The sequence below is a fragment of the Carcharhinus amblyrhynchos genome, chromosome 9, assembly GCF_965287045.1.
Source record: "Carcharhinus amblyrhynchos chromosome 9, sCarAmb.v2.hapA, whole genome shotgun sequence".
In the NCBI taxonomy this organism is placed as follows: Eukaryota; Metazoa; Chordata; class Chondrichthyes; order Carcharhiniformes; family Carcharhinidae; genus Carcharhinus; species Carcharhinus amblyrhynchos.
In genome coordinates, this window is record NC_137332.1 from 45,741,308 (window position 1) to 45,761,886 (window position 20,579).

General features: G+C 41.6%; 1 protein-coding gene across 2 annotated transcripts in view; it reads left to right on the forward strand.

Moving 5' to 3' along the window:
• The first annotated feature begins 1,888 nt into the window (after positions 1-1,888).
• The window catches only part of LOC145347762 (podocan-like), a 52,839-nt gene continuing 34,148 nt past the window's right edge, over positions 1,889-20,579 (forward strand). Inside the window, exons 1-3 of one of the 2 annotated variants that reach the window (XM_080195553.1) lie at positions 1,889-2,107; positions 3,722-3,981; positions 5,776-5,869. In XM_080195553.1, coding sequence (XP_080051679.1) covers positions 3,730-3,981; positions 5,776-5,869 — 346 coding nt within the window. In that variant the 5' untranslated portion in view covers positions 1,889-2,107; positions 3,722-3,729. Of the gene's footprint in view, positions 2,108-3,204; positions 3,268-3,721; positions 3,982-5,775; positions 5,870-20,579 lie in introns of those variants that run through there. The other variant, XM_080195552.1, reaches the window with a different exon arrangement.

Genomic DNA, 20,579 nt, shown 5'->3' on the forward strand with positions numbered 1-20,579 from the left:
GGGAGAAGTGAAAGGTAGTGACGGTTAGAATGAGCACGAGAGAGAGCTGGGTACTCTGCAAGATCTCACTCAGGTTCTGGGCCCTCAGTGTCTCTCTACCTTCTACAAGGCATAATATAGGGATCTAATGGAATACTCACTGCATTACCTGGGTGGGTAAAATTGCTGCTATACTGACCAAGTCAGAGAAACACACTTGAGCCCTAACAAGGTTTGATTTTGGTTTGATATATTATTGTCACATGTACAAGGATAGAGTGAAAAGGATTGCTTCTTGCACACTTTACAGATAAAACATACCTTTCATAGAGCACATAGGAGAGAACGAAAGGAGAGGGTGGAGAATATAGTGTTGCAGTTACACATATGGTGTAGAGTAATTCACTTCACCACTAATGCACTGTGGCTGCTGTAAATGCAAGATGCACAGCACCAAGACATCAAACTGCACCTTCTAGCCCTGTGACCAGTATCAGCAAGGAGGACAATATCTTTAACTTTTAAATGACACAGTGACACAGCAGTGAGCACTGCTGCCTCACTATGCCAGGGGCCTGGGTTCGATTCCTGGCTTGGATCACCATCCGTGTGGAGTCTGCAAGTTCTCCCTGTGTCTGCGTAGTTTTCCTCTGGGCACTCCAGTTTCCTCCCACAGTCTGAAAGACGTGCTCATTAGATGCATTGGCCATGTTAAATTCCCCCTCAGTGTACCCAAACAGGTATCTGAGTGTGGCGACTATGGAATTTTCACAATAACTTCATTGCAGTGTTAATGTAAACCTATATGTGACACTAATAAATAAACTTAAAACCTCCCTTCAATTCGCGCACCATCCTGATTTGGAAGTGTGCTCTCTTCCTTCATTTTCAATGAAGCAAAATTCTGGCATTTTCCTGAAGAACACCATGACAGAAGCACCAACACCAGGACTGCAGCAATTCAAGAAGTAAGGGCCACCACCACCTTATAAGGAAAATGAAAGTGGCCTTCTCAGCACACTCGGATCCCCAAAACAAATATATAGATATATTAATAGGGGCTGTTGAAATGACTGCTGAGGTGGGCGGCACGGTGGCACAGTGGTTAGCACTGCTGCCTCGCAGTGCCAGGGGCCTGGATTCGACTCCTGGCTTGGGTCACTGCCTGTGTAGAGTTTGCACATTCTCCCAGTGTCTGTGTGGGTTTCCTCCGGGTGCTCCAGTTTCCTCCCACAGCCTGAAAGATGTGCTGGTTAGGTGCATTAACTCGAACAGGTGCCAGAATGTGGCAACTAGGGGAATTCCACAGTGACTTCATTACAGTGTTAATGTAAACCTTACTTGTGACTAATAAATAAATTTTTACTTTTTTTAGATGCATTGTTCAGACTGATTAAATAGACCTTTACTTTGTTTATATCTATGGTGTGTTAACCAGGTATTAATAATAGGTATCCAGGCTGGAAAGTGCTCCATCCCTCGGATGGATGAGCACAATACTGAAAAGAATACAGCTAATGAATAACAATGAAAATTACTGCAGGGTTTAAGTCGACAAAGGGTAATTTAATAGACCGAGGCAAAATAATACACAGCTGATTATTGGCTCTTTAAAAGGACTCTTCACTAACATCTAACATATTTATGAGCTTAATTAGCAAATAATAAATCCTTTAAACAGAAAGCATGCTTTAGGTCTAGCCAGAATATGTCAGTATTTAAAAGAAGAATTTGATTCTAATTGAAGAAATATGGTAGATTACTTTGTGTGGTCTCAAACATGCATCTCATGTGTTATGGAGTCCCAAAAGAGCAAAGCAACACATTCCTATAAATCATAGTCATACTATGAACATTTGAATCAGGCACTGTTGTGAAGACTTATTCCTTCAGAGAACTTTGCCGTGATTGGTATTGTCAAGGGTAGGTGCAAGACTTAAACTTGATTGTCAGTCCAACCTAAACAGAAGTATTCTGACGCCACCTCATTACTGAAACTTCGAGCCAGAGTAACACCCGGGAGGAAGAAAAGACAAAGCAATATCTTGAGGTTACACTTGGGAGCATTGATGGTTTGCCTCTGTTCTGCTGAATAAGCTCTACATACATTGATTTTAAACAGACTCAGGTGCGTATCAGTCTGCATGACATTCTTAGGACAGAAACTTGTTCAACTTATTTTGTTATGTGAATCTTTTGCTGCTGATTTATCAGTAACTAACTGGACATGTAAGTTTTTAACTTGTTAGCCAGCAAAAACAGTCACCCCAGGAGTGCTGAGTTAATAGGAATTCAAATTAAAATACATCTATGCTCTACAGCAGCATTCCCTTCTTATGATAATGGTATAAACAATTGCACATTAGCACTATATTCGCTAATGCAGTAAGTTAAATCTAGAAAAGAAAATTATTGTTACTTTATCTAACAATGTGTTAAGTTCTTGTTGTCAAATTAAGTTAATACAATGATTTAAAAATAGCTATAGATACATGGGTACAGGTACTGGCTATTGTTTTTCTTATGAAATATTTAGATGGGTCATTTTGGTACAGGATGGGTTCAAGATAGGGTCATCAGAATCCTGATTGCTGGAAAAAGGGGATATTAATCAACTTCAGTCACAATAAAGCAACATATATTTAGAAACTGTTCTTTTACTAAGTAAGATTGCTTAATCGGGTCTAAGTCAAACAGATAATTCTTCAAACAGAAATCTGTTGCTTCAGTCCTGTTAGTGATTATCTAAGTGCCTTCTGACTGGTGCGAGAATTCTAGTCGTAATTAATAATACCAGACAAGGTAAAGTATTTTTTAAAATTTAATTGACATGGGATTTAGTTGTTTCTGTTAAATTTAATACGTGGCAATTTCCTGTTTTCACTCTAAGTGGTGTGTTTAAAGTGGATTTGACACGTTTCTCTGTGTTATTATGGCTCTTAGCCAAACAGAAAATGTGTGATTAGATATAAAAAGAGCCTGTTTGATGGGAGGCTTCGACCTGGCTCTCCAGAGATTTCCTCTCAAACTGTCTTTGTAGAGTTGTGCTTTTCTGTACAATAGCCCTGGAGTAGGCCGAAGCATTTCTTTTCCACATTTTTGAAGAAGGGTAGAAATTCTGTATAGAAATCAATGAAGTGTCTCTGTGTTGCGTTTCACATCTGGAAAGGATCTTCCTTTCCCTCTGAAAAACTCTTCCAAACCCAGGGCACTTTGGAGACGTGAAAACTACTTGTTCTCATTGTGAAGCTTAACACTGAATTAATTGCTAAGAGTTAATGAAGATAGGTGAGCTGAGTCCACTTCCTGAATCAACAATATTAATGATTTTATTGTTTGCAGTTTAATGTGAAAATGTGCAGCAGATAAAACAATTAATCATATCAAAATATTTAAATCTCATTGTTAACTATTCAAATATGAAATGGTGCCAAATATGGAAATCGATGGATATATTTATGTGTTTTTTTATTGTACTGTGTGTATCAGGATAAATAATTGAATATTTTATAGATTGGAAATTTAAATGCATACATGTGTTTAATATATGGAGTTAAATATCGAAATTTTACTGCAGGCTAATTTTTGTCACATTCTTGATCAATCAAAACAATCAGGATTCTTTAGAAAGTAATGGTATTTAAATAGTAGAATAAGTAAATTAGAAGCTAATATCAGGGAAGATGAAACATTTCACCCTAACCAGTATGTGTTTAAAATTAAATGGATTCTGTTTCTTTAGGAGGTCAAATGAATTGGAGCAGTGGGTACTCCTTGTTGCTCTGGCTCTTGAGCTTCAGCTGCAGCGCAATGTGCCAGGAAAATGATTTATCTGACTCAATGGAGATTCGTACAAGAGGAAAAACTGCTCCTGAAGTGCAAGTGCTTTACTGCCCTCCTGACTGCAGCTGTAACCTGGATGGAACTGTAGACTGTGGTGGGGTGGACCTAAAGGAATTTCCCAGGAACTTATCAAAGTCAATACTGCACCTGTCTCTGCAGGTAAAGGATAGGATAAATCTCTCAGCAAAATCTTTGTCTTGATCCTCTACCAAAACTAGCTATGTGTGCTCTTCTCTTTGATTAATAATAACAGCTGCAATAATTGTTTGTCCCCAATTCTATTTAATAAAGTGTAGTCTGTCGCTTTCATTTCTCCTACCTCCAGGTTCTCCCTCTGGGGTGCTCCTGACTTGTCCCGATATTCTTCATGGCAATGCAGGTTAAACCTTCTCCTCTATTTAACTCCAATGGTCTTGTGTGAATTTTAGGAATTACTGTCAATCTGACAATACAGCTGACCCTACCGAGAATAGAATCACTGGATTGCAATTAGGAATAGAGAGGTCCCTAAGACCAAGCATCCTGAAGCCAGTCAGAGTGCTATTGCCTTCACCCTACCTGAATTAACTAAGACTAAGGATAAAGCTGCGAGTTCCTGCAGGGTCTCTGTCAGCTAATTCCTAACTAAGCAGTGCATTTATCAACTCACCCTCTCCTTTGGGACATTAACTCAGCAAAGGTAACAATGGGAATTATTGTTGTATTCAAATTCTTAAAATTTGACACTCAATTTTATGCCAAAATAACTTCATAACACCTATTCTTTTTCATTACTGACACCAATATTTGAATAACTGCTTTATACGTTTTGAAAATGACAGTCCACAGAATTAATAAATTCAAGATGACAATTGTAATTGGTATTGTCATGGGATGTCATTTTCGGTTAAAAATGAACAAAGAGAAACAAATCACAAATCATACTTGTGTGACAAAGTCAGACCCCTGTTCCAAAATGATAGCATTCCCCCAAAACCATTTCAGCAGTGTAACTGCATTAATAAAAATAATGGGAAGTGGCTGGGAAGTTCCAAAGTGACACAAGAGACTTAATTGTTAGCCAACCATGAAAATTGCTATGAATTACTCTATTCCAATTGTCAGAGCCCATCTATACAATTCACTACATGGTGTATCTCAATAAATGCTATAAAAATGTCCTGAAGATGGTGAAAAGAAGTGAGCTGATTTGAAACTTGCAGAATATGACCATTGGCATTTTAAACATGTTTCAGTCAAACCTTTAATATACATGATCAGATGCAGAAATAATTCTCAGTGGAATGTTGGCAGGTATATGTATAATGTTTGTTTTGGCAAAAGTACAATATAAAAGTAACCTATTACTGTAATAACCACAGAAGTTAAATGCATAGAATAAGCTGCAGAGCTATTCATAGAATCATGGATCCCTATAATGCAGAATGAGACCATTAGGCCCATCTAATATGCACCAATTGTCTGACAGAGTGTTCTATACAGACCAATCCCCAGCCCTATTCCCATAAACCCACACATTTGCTCTGCTAATCTCCCCTAACTTTGGACACTAAGGGGTGATTTAGTATAGCCAACCCGCCTGATCTATACATCTTTGATCTGTGGGAGGAAACCAAAGCACCCGGAGGAAATTCATGCAGACACGGGGAGAATGTGCAGACTCCACATAGACAGTCACCCAAGGCTGAAATCCTTGGCACTGTGAGGTAGGAGTGTTAACCACCGTGCCACTGTGCTGCCTCATTGTCATTCTGTTTTGTTTTACACGTGATGTTTCAATCTACATGTTAACCATAGGGCTGTTTTCTATTGAAAATTTCCCTCCATTGAAAGCTACACAGAAACTCCCATACAAGCAACTCAATTATCATCAGCTATGTTTAAAACTGTGGAGTATAAGTGCAGAAATGCTGGCTGGAAGTCAAATAACTCATGTCATTTCTTGTTACTTAGAACAATGCTTTAGAGGTGATCCCTATGGAGGAGTTATCAAGACTTCAGAATCTGGAGACTTTTAATTTACAGAACAACCGGCTTACTTCAAAAGGTAAGGAAAAGCTTTGATTTTGTGCTATTTCCAAAAATCACTGGACAGCTCAGGCCTCATTCAGACAGTTGTTCGCCTGACAATACGTATTTAATCTAATAGTTTGATTGAAAATTGTTTTCATAAGTATATATGTCATAACCAATGTTGCCTCTAAGCTGTGCATGCGATCTGAAAATCCCACCACCCAGTCGGCCCATTTATATTACTGTGCTTCTGCAGCCGCACAAAAACACTTTAAAAGCAGCCATATGCTTAAAAAAAAATCCCCTGCACTCTCCAGAAACAACAGAAGGAAAATTGGTTTCAATTAGATGTTTAGTTTTCACTAATTCTTGGTGATTAGACAATTGAATTATCCTTAAAAAATAGGCCTTGTAATCTTTCCTGCACTTGTTAACAAATTGAAGGAACCAAGAAGTACATTGGATCATTTTGATGAACATTTGTTTTTTTTTGCTGACTCATTTCCTTTCCCAGGTCATAGAGGTTCAGACAAATACTTAATCTGGTGGTATCGTTCTCAAGGGACAGAGGGGTGCATGTGCATAGAAATCTGAAGGTCTTCAAAGATAATCTGCTGTTTCCTTGTTAGGCAAGATCCAGCTTACGGTGTGATCAGAGATTTGTGCTTCTGTTTCCCATTTATATTGATGATTTGGAGATAGAAGAAGAATGAGATTTGCAGTTTGTGGGAAATGCAAACTGTATGAAAGAATACCGGAGCTAGCACACAGACATAGGCAAGATGGATAGGTGGGATAAAGTTCAACATAAATATGTGAGAAGGTCTTGTGACACAGTGGGTAATATCCCCGCCACTGAGCTGGAAGCTGTGGGTTCGAGACCTACCTCAGGACTTGATGGCCAAGGAAGGTCCGAGCATAACATGGCCCAACAGGTTGAATATCAACCTGTAAATCCTTCCAGGCACACCAATGGCAGGTAGAAAAAGCAGGAGAAGCACCTGGTCTGCCATGCTTGATGTAGAGTCGTTGTCCTCAAGCTATATGCCAGGAAAAACCCCACCATGGTAACAGATAAAAGTCTGCCTTGTGCACCACTAGGTGTGGGAAGAGAAACAACAACAAATATAAGTGAGGTATTTGGGAAACATGTGTACGCTAAATGGAAATATACTTATTAGCAGGGAATCCAAGAGAACCAGGAATGTGGATGCACAGACCTTCAATGGTATGAGTCCAAGCACGAAGGAGCATGAAAATGGAATTCTGTACTTTATAAGGGGTGGGAGGAGGGGGTCTGACTATGTTGTACTTGAACAAGCTTTGGTCCTAGATCCAAAAATCCTCAGCTGCTTCATCAATGACCTTCTCTCTGACAGAAGGTCAGAAGTGAAGATGTTCACTGATGATTACGTGGTATTCTCAATGCCTCAGATACTGAAGCAGTCCATGTCCAAATGCAATAAGACCTGGAGAACTTTCAAGCTTTGGCTGAGAAGTGGCAAGTAACATTTGCATCACACAAGTGGCAATAACCATCTCCAACAAGAGAGAACCTAACCATCACCTGTTGATGTCCATTGATTATATTACTATTGCTGAATCCCAAATCACCGATGTCCGGAGAGGTTATCATGATCAGAAACTTAACTGGACCAGCCAAATAAATACTGTCGCTATATGACTAGGTGAAAGAATGGGAACTCTGTGGTGAATAACTATCCTCTGACTCGCCAAAGCCTGTCCACCAGCTACAAGGCACAGGTCAACAGAATGATAGAATATTCTCATTTGCCAGGATTATTGCAGTTTCAACAACACTCAAGAAACTTGACACTATGCAGTCCAAAGCAGCCCAATTCACTAGCACCAGCCATCAGCATAAACATTCACTCACTCGATGGACAATGGCAACAACTTATATTGTCTACCACATGCCACCAATGCTCCTTCAGCAACTCCTAAACTCATAACCTCTAGCACCTAGAAGGACAGGACAGTAGATGCATGGGAACACCATCACCTTGGAGTTTTTCATCAAGCTACACACATCTTAACTTAGAAATATATTGCCATTCCTTCATTGTTGCTGGGTCAAAACTTAGAACTCCCTCTATACAGGAGCTGTGGGTGGCATATCTGCGCCAGATAGACTGCAACTATTCAAGAGGGAAGCTAATCAAAACTTCCTCAAGGCAATTTTACACAAAAATATAAACAGAAATCAGTGAAGTCACTAAGCTGCCATTATATTATTTTTTCATTCATGGAACATTGGTTCTCTGGCTGGCCAGCATTTATTGCCCGTCCGTTGTTTCCTTGAAAAGATGGTGATGAGCTGCCTTCTTGAATTGCTGCAGTCTACGTGCTGTGCGTTGACCCACAGTGCCGTCGGGGAGGGAATTCCAGGATTTGACCCAGCGATTGCGAAGGAATGGTGATATATTTCCAAGTCAGGACAGTGAGTGACTGGAGAGGAAATTACAGGTGGTGGTGTTCACATGTGTTTGTTGCCTTTGTCCTTCTAGATGGAAGTGGGTTTGGAAGGTGCTGTCTAAGGATCTTTGGTGAATTGCTGCTGTGTCTCTTGTCAATAGTACACACTGCTGCTATTAAGCTTCAGTGGTGGAAAGAGTGGATGTTTGTGGATGTGGTGCCAATTAAGTGGGCTGCTTTGTCCTGAATGATGTCAAGCTTCTTGAGTGTTGTTGGAGGTGTACCCATCCAGGCAAGTGGGGAGCATTCCATCCCTACAGTGCAGAAAGGGGCCATTTGTTCCATTGAGCCTACACTGACAAAAATCCCACTCAGGCCTTATCCTGATAACGCCACACATTGACACAACTGTTGCTGCATTTGTGCACACCAACGATTTTCCAAATGATAGTAAGAAGTCTCACAACACCAGGTTAAAGTCCAACAGGTTTATTTGTAGCAAACACCACTAACTTTGGAACTGGCTGTTCCTTCATCAGGTGGGTGGGAGTTTTGATCACCAACAGGGCATATAAAGACACAAACTCAATTTATATGAATAATGATTGGAATGTGAGTCTTTACAACTAATCAAGTCTTAAAGGTACAGACAGTGTGAGTGGAGAGAGCATTAAGCACAGGTTAGTTTCAACACAGATGTCAGGGGGACGTATTTTACCTGTATTGTCAGGGTGGTGGGGGCCTGGAATGCACTGCCAAGCAAGGTGGTTGAGGCGGACATGCTGGGATTGTTTAAGACTTATCTAGATAGCCACATGAACAGACTGGGAATAGAGGGATACAAATTGTTTGTTCTTAAAAGATGTGTATTGTTTCCAGACAGGAAAGTTAGTGAGATTTTGCAAGTCCAGGCAAGATGTGGGGGTTACAGATAATGTGACATGAACCCAAGATCCTGGTTGAGGCCGTCCTCATGTGTGCGGAACTTGGCTATCAGTCTCTGTTTAGTGACTGCGCTGTCATGTGTCGTGAAGGCCGCGTTGGAGAATGTTTACCCGAAGATCAGAGGCCGAATGCCTGTGACTGCTGAAGCGTTCGCCAACAGGAAGAGAACAGTCTTGCCTGGTGATTGTTGAGTGGTGTTCATTCATCTGTTGTCATAGCGTCTACATGGTCTCCCCAATGTACCATGCCTCAGTACATCCTTTCCCACAGCATATCAGATAGACAACGTTGGCTAAGTTGCAGCAGTGTGTATCGTGCACCTGGTGGATGGTGTTCTCACGTGAGATGATGGCATCCATGTTGATGATCCAGTGCATCTTTCAGAGGTTGCTGTGGCAGGGTTGTGTGGTGCCATGGTCACTGTTCTCCTGAAGGCTGGGTAATTTGGTGCAGACAATGGTCTGTTTGAGGTTCTTCGGTTGTTTGAAGGCAAGAAGTGGGGTGTGGGAACGGCTTTGGTGAGATGTTGAAGGCTGCGGAGAAGATGTTGTAGCTTCTCCACTCCAGGGAAGTACTGGATGACAAAGGGTATTCATTCTGTCCACTGTGTGCCATGTTTGTCTTGTGAGGAGGTTGGTGCGGTTTTATAGGACAGATGTCAGAGGTAGGTAGGTCAGAGGGTAGTAAGGGCGTGGAATGCCTTGCCTGCAGCAATAGTGGACTTGCCAACTTTAAGGGCATTCAAGTGGTCAGTGGATAGACATATGTATAATATTGGAATAGTTTAGGTTAGAGGGTCATTAGATTGGTTCCACTCGTCGGCGCAACATCGAGGGTCGAAGGGCCTGTTCTGCGCTGTAGTGTTCTATCTATGTTATTTCCTTTCTTGAAGAGAGGAACAACATTCGCCACTCTCCAGTCCTCTGGCACAATCCCCGTACATGGGACTGAGGGTTATAGATAGGCCTGGTAGGTAGGGTACGGTGCTCCTCCATTAACTGTGCAAAAATGGCAACCTCACTGGCAATTTCCCAAATTAAACTGCATGATGTTCCTAAACTGACATTATTGCTGGAATTTTACTACCTTGACCGCCCGAGGCTCATAAAAAACCACCTGAGGCCAATGGAGAATGCCGTTCCACAAGCCTCGCCCACCCCGATTCCAGGGCTGTAAAATTCCAGCCTATATGTCAGCATAGGAACATCTTAAACTTACAAAATTACAACCTAAACTCATCACAGAATATTAATACATGTCCATTCAGTTAAAGTGTTATTTTTAAGTATGTGATAAATCATACAACCTTTCTGGCACTGAACATTAACTTTTAGAAGTGGGGAGTCTCATTCCTTTCTATATATGTGGAATTTGCACATTCTCCCCGGGTCTGCGTGGGTTTCCTCCGGGTGCTCCAGTTTCTTCTCGCAGTCCAAAGATGTGCAGGTTAGGTGGATTGTCCATGATAAATAGCTCTTTAATGTCCAAAGATGTGAAGTTCCATGTAATTTGTTCATTCTCAGGTAGAGAATATTGGCTATAGCGTCATTATCTCTCTGAAATCTGAACTGATATTTAAGAGAGCATTGACATTTAATTTATTGATCCATTAATCTGCGAGAGAATTCAAATGTTTTCTGAGTCACTGCTTCATCAATAGTAAAATGTTGACATTCCATTGAGCTTTGGACACTTAGCTGAGAAATAGTTTCCACAATAAGTCTGATTCAGAAGCATTCCAACATTTCTTGTACCTCACATCTGTGGTCATTTTCTCCATTTTCTTTTCTAAACATTACACAATTTTTTTCAGCTGCCTTGCAGGTGGTGCAGGCTTTCAATACTAGTTTAGATTTTTGTAAGAATCTTTTCCTGGGGTGTCACACATTCACTGTCACTTGTCACTCATGTATCTTATTCTTTGACAAACCATTGTGGGCTCAATATTTAGATAAATGCAGTGTGGCCATGAAAACAGGACACAAATAAACCCTTGTTTTTCATCATTTGCACTGTTAACTATCTTGCAGTATGAAAAAATCAAGCTATGTTTTAGAATTCAAAATTAACTATCTACTGCAGTGAGACTTGAATCTGGAGCCCCAGGGCAGTGCTCCAGGTTTGGGGTTTACCAGTGCAACATCTTATATCACTACACCACAGGAGAAACACAAAATTATCAAGAATTAGGAGACAGTGAAGGGAGCCAGTGTCTGGTTGCATGCCAAAACCTGGAATTGAACCAAGGATTTTACAACCTTCAGCCCAATACTCTCTCAACTGAGCAATTTCAGCTAACGGTTAGAAAAATAATGGAAAATATTCGAGTGTTAAGTTATTAATCTGCACATCGGAGTTTGTTAATGGTATGTTAATTGTATTATTAGGGATAAGGACTGTTATAATGTTATAACTAATCAGGAAGATTGCAGAATGGAACCCTGGCTCAAAAGACCATAACTTCTACTTCTATTAGAAAATGTGAAGGAATAGTCACAGGACTGATAATTAGTTTTAACAAGAAAAAAACATTTATTAAACATGAAAAGTCCGATTATCATGCAATACTCCTTTACTCCTCCTTATCTTAACAAATACACACAGATTTTAAGATTAACATGGATTATGAAGTATATTCAAATTATAACAGTTTCAGTAACACAATGTCCCTTTAAACACACTAGAAGGCTGTGTTATAGTACACTCTCTACTCTGAACCTGATGTGAATACCTGTGGATTTTTTCTCAGATTCCCTTCTGATAATGTTACATGAGATTTTCCAAGTAACCCTTCCAAAAACAACTTCAAAACATTCTCTTATAATAATGATTTCCCTTTGCGGTTTGCATTCCAAAATCCAGTCCAGATCTTTCAAATGACAATTTTTTAAAAAAGCTTCCACTCAACTTTTAACAGTGAATCCAGCCCAGAATTTACGCCAACTCCTTTTGGAGTTCTTGGTCTTGACTGCTATACAATTGCTTTAACTCTCGATTCCCAAATTCTAGCAAAATAGAATCAAATACTTGATTTACCTCTGAAGACTGCTGTTCTACTTTAAATCTGATTACTGCAGTTGTCTCTTTAACTCAGAACACTTTGTTTACTGTTCCTTGAATTCTTCTGCACAATACCTTGGTCTCTGTTCTCTTAACTTCAGTCTTCAGCCATTATATTTGTCCCAATTCCCTGGTTATCTGGACTATACCTTGTTCCTTAGGAAGCCTCCATCTTTGTCCAGCTATTCCTGAGAGAGTTGAGAGAGGTTCACTCCCAAGTGCCCTGTCACCAACAACAATATATCTAGCTAAAATCAAAACAAAAAAACCCTTTCTACCCAACAAGGACCTCCAGGTATTAAGCAATGGCCACATGCAAATGTCTTTGACTTATTTTCACATCATAACGCTCAACCAATCCCCACACATACAAACACCTTCGTCTGGCATGAATCTAACTAGAGGATTTACCCTTGCAGATACAGAAACATTCAATTAAACCCACGTAATTACTATACTTTGTTTGTAATGTTTATCAATACAAATATAAAGGCCTTAGAAGTACCCTTGTTTTCCTAACTGGGTACACAGATGAAGGGCATTGATTGATGAATTAAATACAAAGTAAAGACGTGCCCCCCCCCCCCACCCCCCCCAACCCCCTGCCGCCGCCGCCAACTCCTTAGCCATCCTCTCCTCCCCGAATACTATTTTGGTTGAATTAGTAAAATTTGTTTTGATGGTTTGTTTTAATTACAGCTGTCACCACCCCTCCCCCCTTTGATTATTTTGTTTTACCAATCACATGTTTGTGTTTATTGTTTTTAAAATGGGCATATAAAGAAAGACTTCAAGGTACTGATTAGAGAGGAGGCAGTCATTCATAATATTGCAGTCCTCAAATAAATCTAGTATTAATTATAAGATCATATTTTAGTTTCCTACTTCAGCAATTGGTTTTGGAATGAGTTAACATAGCTGTGATTATTTTCTAAGTATTTCCTTACTGTACCTGGATGATTTTCAAGACCACCTACTGTGCATATTTACATAGGATTATGCAGGATATACAGCACAGGAACAGGCCATTTTACCCAAGTGAGGTGTTCCCTATTAGAGATCTTTAAATATTTTTCTTTCAGGTTTGTTCCTGTGATGTCAGCCTATCCCTAATTGCCCTTTATAAGGTCATGGCGAGTCGCCTTCTTGAACTAGTCAGGTTCACATTGTGTAGGTGCATGCACAATGCTGTGAGACAGGGAGTTCCAGGATTTAAACCCAGCAATAGTGAAGGAACAGTGACATATTTCTAAGTCATATAGTGTGTGGTTTGGAGGGGAACTTCCAGGTCTTGGTGTTCCTGTGCACCTGATGCCCTTGTCCTTCTAAGTGGCAGGTGTCAGGGGTTTGAAGGTCCTGCAAAAGAGGCTTGGTGAGTTACTGCAGTGCATCTTGTTGATGGCACCCACCACTGCCACGGTACATTGGTTGGTGGTGGAAAGAATGATGTTTAAGATGGTGAATATGGTGCTGCTACGGTCCTGAATGGTGCTGAGCTTCTTGAGCGTTGTTGTTGCATTCATCCAAAGTGGAGAATATTCCATCACACTCATGACTTGAGCCTTGTAGATAGCGGACAGGCTTTGGGGAGCCAGGAGCTGAGTTACTCATGATAGTAGGAATGCTATCACTGGCCAAATAGCTCATGCACTGTATTGCCAATTTTGTAGAGCTCTTTTTTAAAATTAGTTATTAAAGTTGTCAAAAGAGGAACAAGGAATTTTTCTGGTTGCTTGAAAAACACTTCTTTTAATCAACTCTGTCAACAATCCTTTTTGTTGCTACCTACAGATCACTGACAGCACTTCAAGAAGTGCTTCCTCTTTTGACAACTTTGATAACTAGTTTTAAAAAAGAGCTCTACAAAATGCTGGTGAGAAATTTTGGGCACCAGGTCTTCATAAAAATATATTGGTCTTGGAAGGAGTCTAATGTTTTGATTTGATTTATTATTGTCACATGTATAAGTATACAGTGAAAAATATTGTTTCTTGCACGCTATTCAGACAAAACATACCATTCATAGAGTACATGGGGAGAAGGAAAGGAGAGGGTGCGGAATATAGTGTTACAGTCACAGATAGGATGCAGAGAAAGATCTGCTTAGTTTATTGTAGATCCATTCAAAAGTCTGATGGCAGCAGTTGTTGAGTTGGTTGGTATGTGTTCTCAGACTTTTGTATCTTTTTCCCGATAGAAAAAGGAGAAGAGAGTATGACCGGGGTATATGGGGTCTTTGATTATGCTGGCTGCTTTTCTAAAGCAGTGGGAAGTGTAGACAGAGACAATGGATGGGAAGCTGTTTTGCATGATGGACTTGGCTAGATTCACTACCCTTTGTAGTTTCTTGAGGTATTGGTCAGAGCAGGAGCCATACTAAGCTGTGATGCATCTGAAAAGGATGCTTTCTAAGGAGAATCTGTAAAAATTGGTGAGAATCATAGTGGACATGCTAAATTTTGTTAGCCTTCTGGGAAAGAAGAGGCATTGGTGGGCTTTCTTAACTATAGTGTTGGCGTGGTAGGACCAGGATAGGTTTTGGTGATCAGGACACTTGAAGCTCTTGACCATTTCCATTCCATCCCCGTTGATATAGACAGGGGCATGTCCTCCACTACGCTTCCTGATTTTGTGACTATCTCCTTCATTTTGCTGACATTGAGGAAAAGATTGTTGTTGCCACTTCAGCTCACCAGATTTTCTATTCTTTCTTCTACACTGTCTTGTCATTGTTGGAGGTTCGACCCACTATGGTGGTGTTATTAGCAAACTTGAAAATGGAGTTGGAGTGGAATTTGGCCATACAGTCATAGGTGTATAAGGAGTACAATAAGGGACTGAGGACACAAGTTTGTGGGGCACCAGTGTTGAGGATAATCGTGAGGAAGTGCTGTTGCCAATCCTAACTGGCACAATTTTTATTCAACTTTAGGATTACCCCTCACTCAACGACAGGAATTGCCCAGCAGAATTATTGATGAGATGGAAGCTTCAGACAAAATTAAGTTTACATTTCCCAAAGCTGATGAGGGAGGGTGGAGTCCCAACAAGAGATCCAGAGGATGATATGTGATTTTGTAAGGACAGACAGAACATTCAAAGTGAGGAACTTCAGGGACGATCTCAGTGGAGTTGCCAGGATCATAATGGAGAACCCGTGTTATATAAAACACCTGGACCATCTCCAGAGTAGGGGCTCAGGCCAATACAGGCCTTGTTACCAGCCACTGTCCAGCCACAATTGGAAGTCAATCCCACTCCGGACCCTCTGAGTGACAAAGGTACAGAAACAAGAGCTCCAGTACTGAAGCGAACCTCAGGAAGAAGCAAAGTCAGTGGCTTTGCAGTATGTTCTGTCGAAATGAAAGTCTCCAGCCTTCTGATCCGATCCTGCCTCCAGCCAATCCCAGGCTGATTGTGAAGCAGTGGAGAAGACTCCCATAGTGGGGGTGCAGGGGAAGAAATGGACTTGAGGGAGGGAGGGATTTTATAACGGCCATGGGGAATCATTGATAGATCTGAATCTGAGCTCCCCTATTAGGTGAGTGGAGGTCTGTCCAATAGGGAAGGTTTTAGTCCAACCTATTTATTTGATAATATACTCGCAAGCTTTCGAGGGGTTACCCTCTTCGTCAGGTGAATGGAGAGTTCTGGCCTCAGACAGAGCATATAAAGCACAGACAGTTTAGAGATTACTGATTAAAATGCGAATCCTTACACCTAACCTGCTGTTCAAGACCTGAAGTGGCTGATAATGTGAGTGGTAGGAGCACTGATCACAGTTTAAAGAGATGTGTATTGTCTCCAGACAGTACAGTAAGTGAGGTTTTGCAAACCCAGGCAAGTCACGGGGGTTACAGATAGTGCGACATGAACCCAAGATCCCTGTTGAGACCGTCCTCATGTGTGCGGAACTTGGCTATCAGTCAGTCGCTGAGCAGAGACTGATAGCCAAGTTCCGCACACATGAGGACGGTCTCAACAGGGATCTTGGGTTCATGTCGCACTATCTGTAACCCCCGTGACTTGCCTGGGTTTGCAAAACCTCACTTACTGTACTGTCTGGAGACAATACACATCTCTTTAAACTGTGATCAGTGCTCCTACCACTCACATTATCAGCCACTTCAGGTCTTGAACAGCAGGTTAGGTGTAAGGATTCGCATTTTAATCAGTAATCTCTAAACTGTCTGTGCTTTATATGCTCTGTCTGAGGCCAGAACTCTCCATTCACCTGACGAAGAGGGTAACCCCTCGAAAGCTTGCGAGTATATTATCAAATAAATAGGTTGGACTAAAACCTGGTGTTGTCAGACTTTTTACTGTGTTTACGCCAGTCCAACGCCGGCATACCCACATCAATAGGGAAGGAGCAGCCGGGGAGACTGGCTCCACTCAAACCAGCAGTTGATAGACTCAGGGCTGATCTGCACACTGTAGCCTCTGCATGGTACTCAGATATTACTGCAAATAAAGGGTGATTGGTGATGGAAGACTGGCCTTGGGAAGATTATTACATTACTAAAGTTGAAAAGAATTAGAGAGTAAATATGTTAAATCAGGAAATGGTGATCAGATGTTGACAATTTTGTTGGTGCTCAGAAGCTGTAACATTAGAATGAATGGGATAGTAAAGGAGATAATTTTAATATATTGGAGGAAAATGAATTAGACTAGGAGATGATATAACTTGTCCTGACTGTAACACAGTGAAGGTGAATGGAAGTGGCTGATCATACTTGGAATTTAAGAGGAACAAGATCAGAAAAGGATGAATTACCCCCAGTAATACTGATAATGTAGTGAAATAGACAGTTGGGAAAAGCTCAAGACAGAATGATTGGGAGTTAGAAAGCAACAAGATTTTCTACAAGTGAAAATTAAACACCACACACAGAGTTCATGCAGATACAGGACTGGAATTCTCCGCTCTCACCCACGGCTGGAATTCTCTGGTCCCCTGCAGCTAATGCCAAATTCTCTGTTCTTTCTGGCAGTAGTGACAAGATGAACAGGGCCAGGGAAACCTCTCCCCCCCCCTCCCCCTCGTTATCTTTCCAAACTGGCACCACAGAAAGAATATATCACCCTCTTCTCCAGATTGCTGGAGGCTCTCAAATGTTCCTTTCTCACAAGTAGCCAAATTCTTGTTCTCATTGACTCCAGATGTAAACAATCTAGCTTATATTCTTATTAGGATTGTCATGGTTACAAGGGAGACTAAATCATAGAAGATTTTGAATACTGACAGCTTAGGATAGATAAATTGTAATAGACTTCACCACCCAAAATTCACCGCAAGTTTTTAACTCCTTCTATCTGTCCTTAAGGTGATATGTTCAGCTTATTCATGAACTCTGCAAGGGGTGAATGACTGGACTGTCACACAATGGATGACAGTGAGCCAATTGCTGGTTTTTCATTCTGCCCAACTCTCTTTTCCCATGGTTTGTTTTTTATCTCCAAAGACCAATATTTGGGGAGGCGGCTGCATAGTGGTATTGTCACTGTAGTGGTAATCCAGATACCCACTGCAAGATCCAGGGGACCCGTGTTCAAATCCCACCATGGCAGATAATGAAATTTGAACTCAATTTTAAAATATCTGGAATCAAAAATCTAATGATGACCATGAAACCATTGTCAGTTGTCAGAAAAACCCACCTGGTTCACTGACACCCTTTTGGGAAGGAAATCTGCTGCCTTTACCTGGCCTGGCCAACATGTGAGTCCAGGCCCACAGTAATGTGGCTAACTTTCAATTGACCTCTGAAATGGAGGGCAATTAGGAATGGACAATAAATGCTGGTTGAGCATGAGTGAAAAAGAAGAATTGCCACCTGTCCAATTTAGACCGGCACAGTCTATTTTTTGAATGGAGCTTACTCACATGTAAACTGGACACCAACCTGCTTTTTAAATTCTGACATTTCCTCATGATGTGGAAATGGAGCCATTTAATTTAATAATATTCGAAAGATATCAATAAATTCTTATCAGCAAGAATGTCTTAATGTGTGTCTATGGTCTAAACACCTGATCATATCTATTTGCTCTCTCATGTTTTGCCATATGGTACAGTCACATCAACGATCACAATATTTAAGATTTATGATTGTGATGTCTGAGGGTATTGGCATCCTCTTACCTTTATTATATAAACAGATTTTTTAGAGACCTTGCATATCTACTATAAATTCAGGGAATGGGAGGAAGGGGATATGTTATTCACCTCTATTTGATGTCAAGATATCATTCATTATTTCAATTCCTATTCTCTTCCTGCACTTAGTGGCGCATTGCACTAAGGCAGAATTTTGTCTGTTTCCATAGCCAGTAATTCTCAGAACAGATCACTAGTCTGTCACCAGGGTCTGATAGCTTGAGAGGCGTCGCTCCACTTGGAGCTGACCAGGAGTCTTCCTGCTCTTACCGCCATTCTTACCACGTGTTGGAAAGATTGGCAGATTGACACGCTCAATCTGTTTGACTACAGTATCAAGGCAACCATTCAGTGTCCTTATTCTTAAATTAAAGTTCCTCTTTGACGGTCATTCTCAAATACAAGACACCGGTAAACCGGAAGTAAGCCACGGGGAAGGTTTCTGCACAATAAATTTGAACAGGGAGGATTCCCGAGACACTACACTTGTAGAGTGTCCCACCTTCCCATCTCCCTAACCTAAAAAAAAGACTCGGGTGAAAGCAAGTAAATAAAAAAGAGTTGGAGCAAGGGAGGCAGTGAGTGGAACGCGAGACTGCGCAGGCACCTGACATCAGCCAGTAGCACGCGGAAGGTTTAAAAAGCAGGCTGCTCTATCCAGTGGGCAGTGGAGTGACAGGGAGCAGAGTGGGATGACTTTGGCTCAAACAGGCTTCGGCGTGAACAGGCTACGGCGAGGGTAGGTTCAGAAAGAATGCCAGATGGCATGTTGGAATGCTCCTCTTGCAGGATGTGGGAAGTCAGGGAGACCTCCGGTGTCCCTGACAACAACACGTGCTGGAAGTGCATCCAGCTGCAGCTCCTAACAAACTGCATTAGGGAACTGGATCAGGAGCTGGATGACCTCTGGATCATTCGGGAGAATGAGAAGTTTATAGATAGTAGATTCAGGGAGATAGTTACAGTCAAAGGCACAGAGCACAGGTAATTGGGTTACCATGAGGTGAGGGAAGGGGAAAGGGCAGGCAGAACTGGGTTCCCCTGTGGCCATTCCCCTCCACAATAGGTATACTGATTTGGATACTGTTGTGGAGGATGCCTTACCTGGCACAAGCTGCTGCAGCTGGATCTCTGGCACTGAGTCTGCTTCTGCAGTGCAGAAGGGAGGGGGTGAGAAGAGGAGAGCAGTAGTGATATGGGACTCGATAGTCAGAGGTACAGACAGGAGGTTCTGTGGTCGTGACAGAGACTCTCGGATGGTTTGTTGCCTCCCAGGTGCTAGGGTCAGGAATGTCTCTGATCACGTGCACAGCATTCTGAAGTGGGAGGGTGATCAGTCAAATGTCATGGTACACATCGGTACCAATGATGTAGGAAGAGTGAGTGAGTGTAGAGAGCTTGGTAGGAAGTTAAAAAGCAGGACCCCGAAGGTAGTAATCTCAGGATTGCTACCTGTGCCATGTACCAGTGAGGGTAAGAGTAGGATGCTCAGGTGGATGAACATGTGGCTGAGGAACTGGTGTAGGGGGCACGGTTTCAAATTTCTAGATCATTGGGACCTCTTCTGGGGCACATGGGATCTGCACAAGAGAGATGGGTTACATCTGAACTATTAGGGGACCAATATAGTTGCAGAGAGCTTTGTTAGTGTTACTGGGGAGGGTTTGCAGGGGGATGGGAACCAGAGTGCCAGAGCAGATAGTAGAGTGGGGATGAAAATAAATCTTGTTAATAGTTCATGCAAAATCACAAATAGAAGCATCATGTGTGATGGTAATCTTCTGAGGTGTGTCGATTTCAGTGCCAGGAGTATTGTGGGGAAGGCAGACGAGTTGAGGGCATGGATTGACACATGGAATTATGACATTATAGCCATTAGTGAAACTTGGCTACAGGAGGGGCAGGGCTGGCAGCTCAATGTTCCAGGGTTCCAATGTTTCAGACATGATAGAGGCAGAAGGATGAAGGGTGGAGGAGGGGTGGGGGGGGTGACATTTCTAGTTCGGGAAAATGTTGCAGCAGAGCTCAGGCAGGACAGATTAGAGGGCTTGTGTACCGAGGCCATATGGGTGGAGCTGAGAAACAGGAAAGGTATGACCACATTAATGGGATTGTATTATAGACCATCCAATAGTCAGCG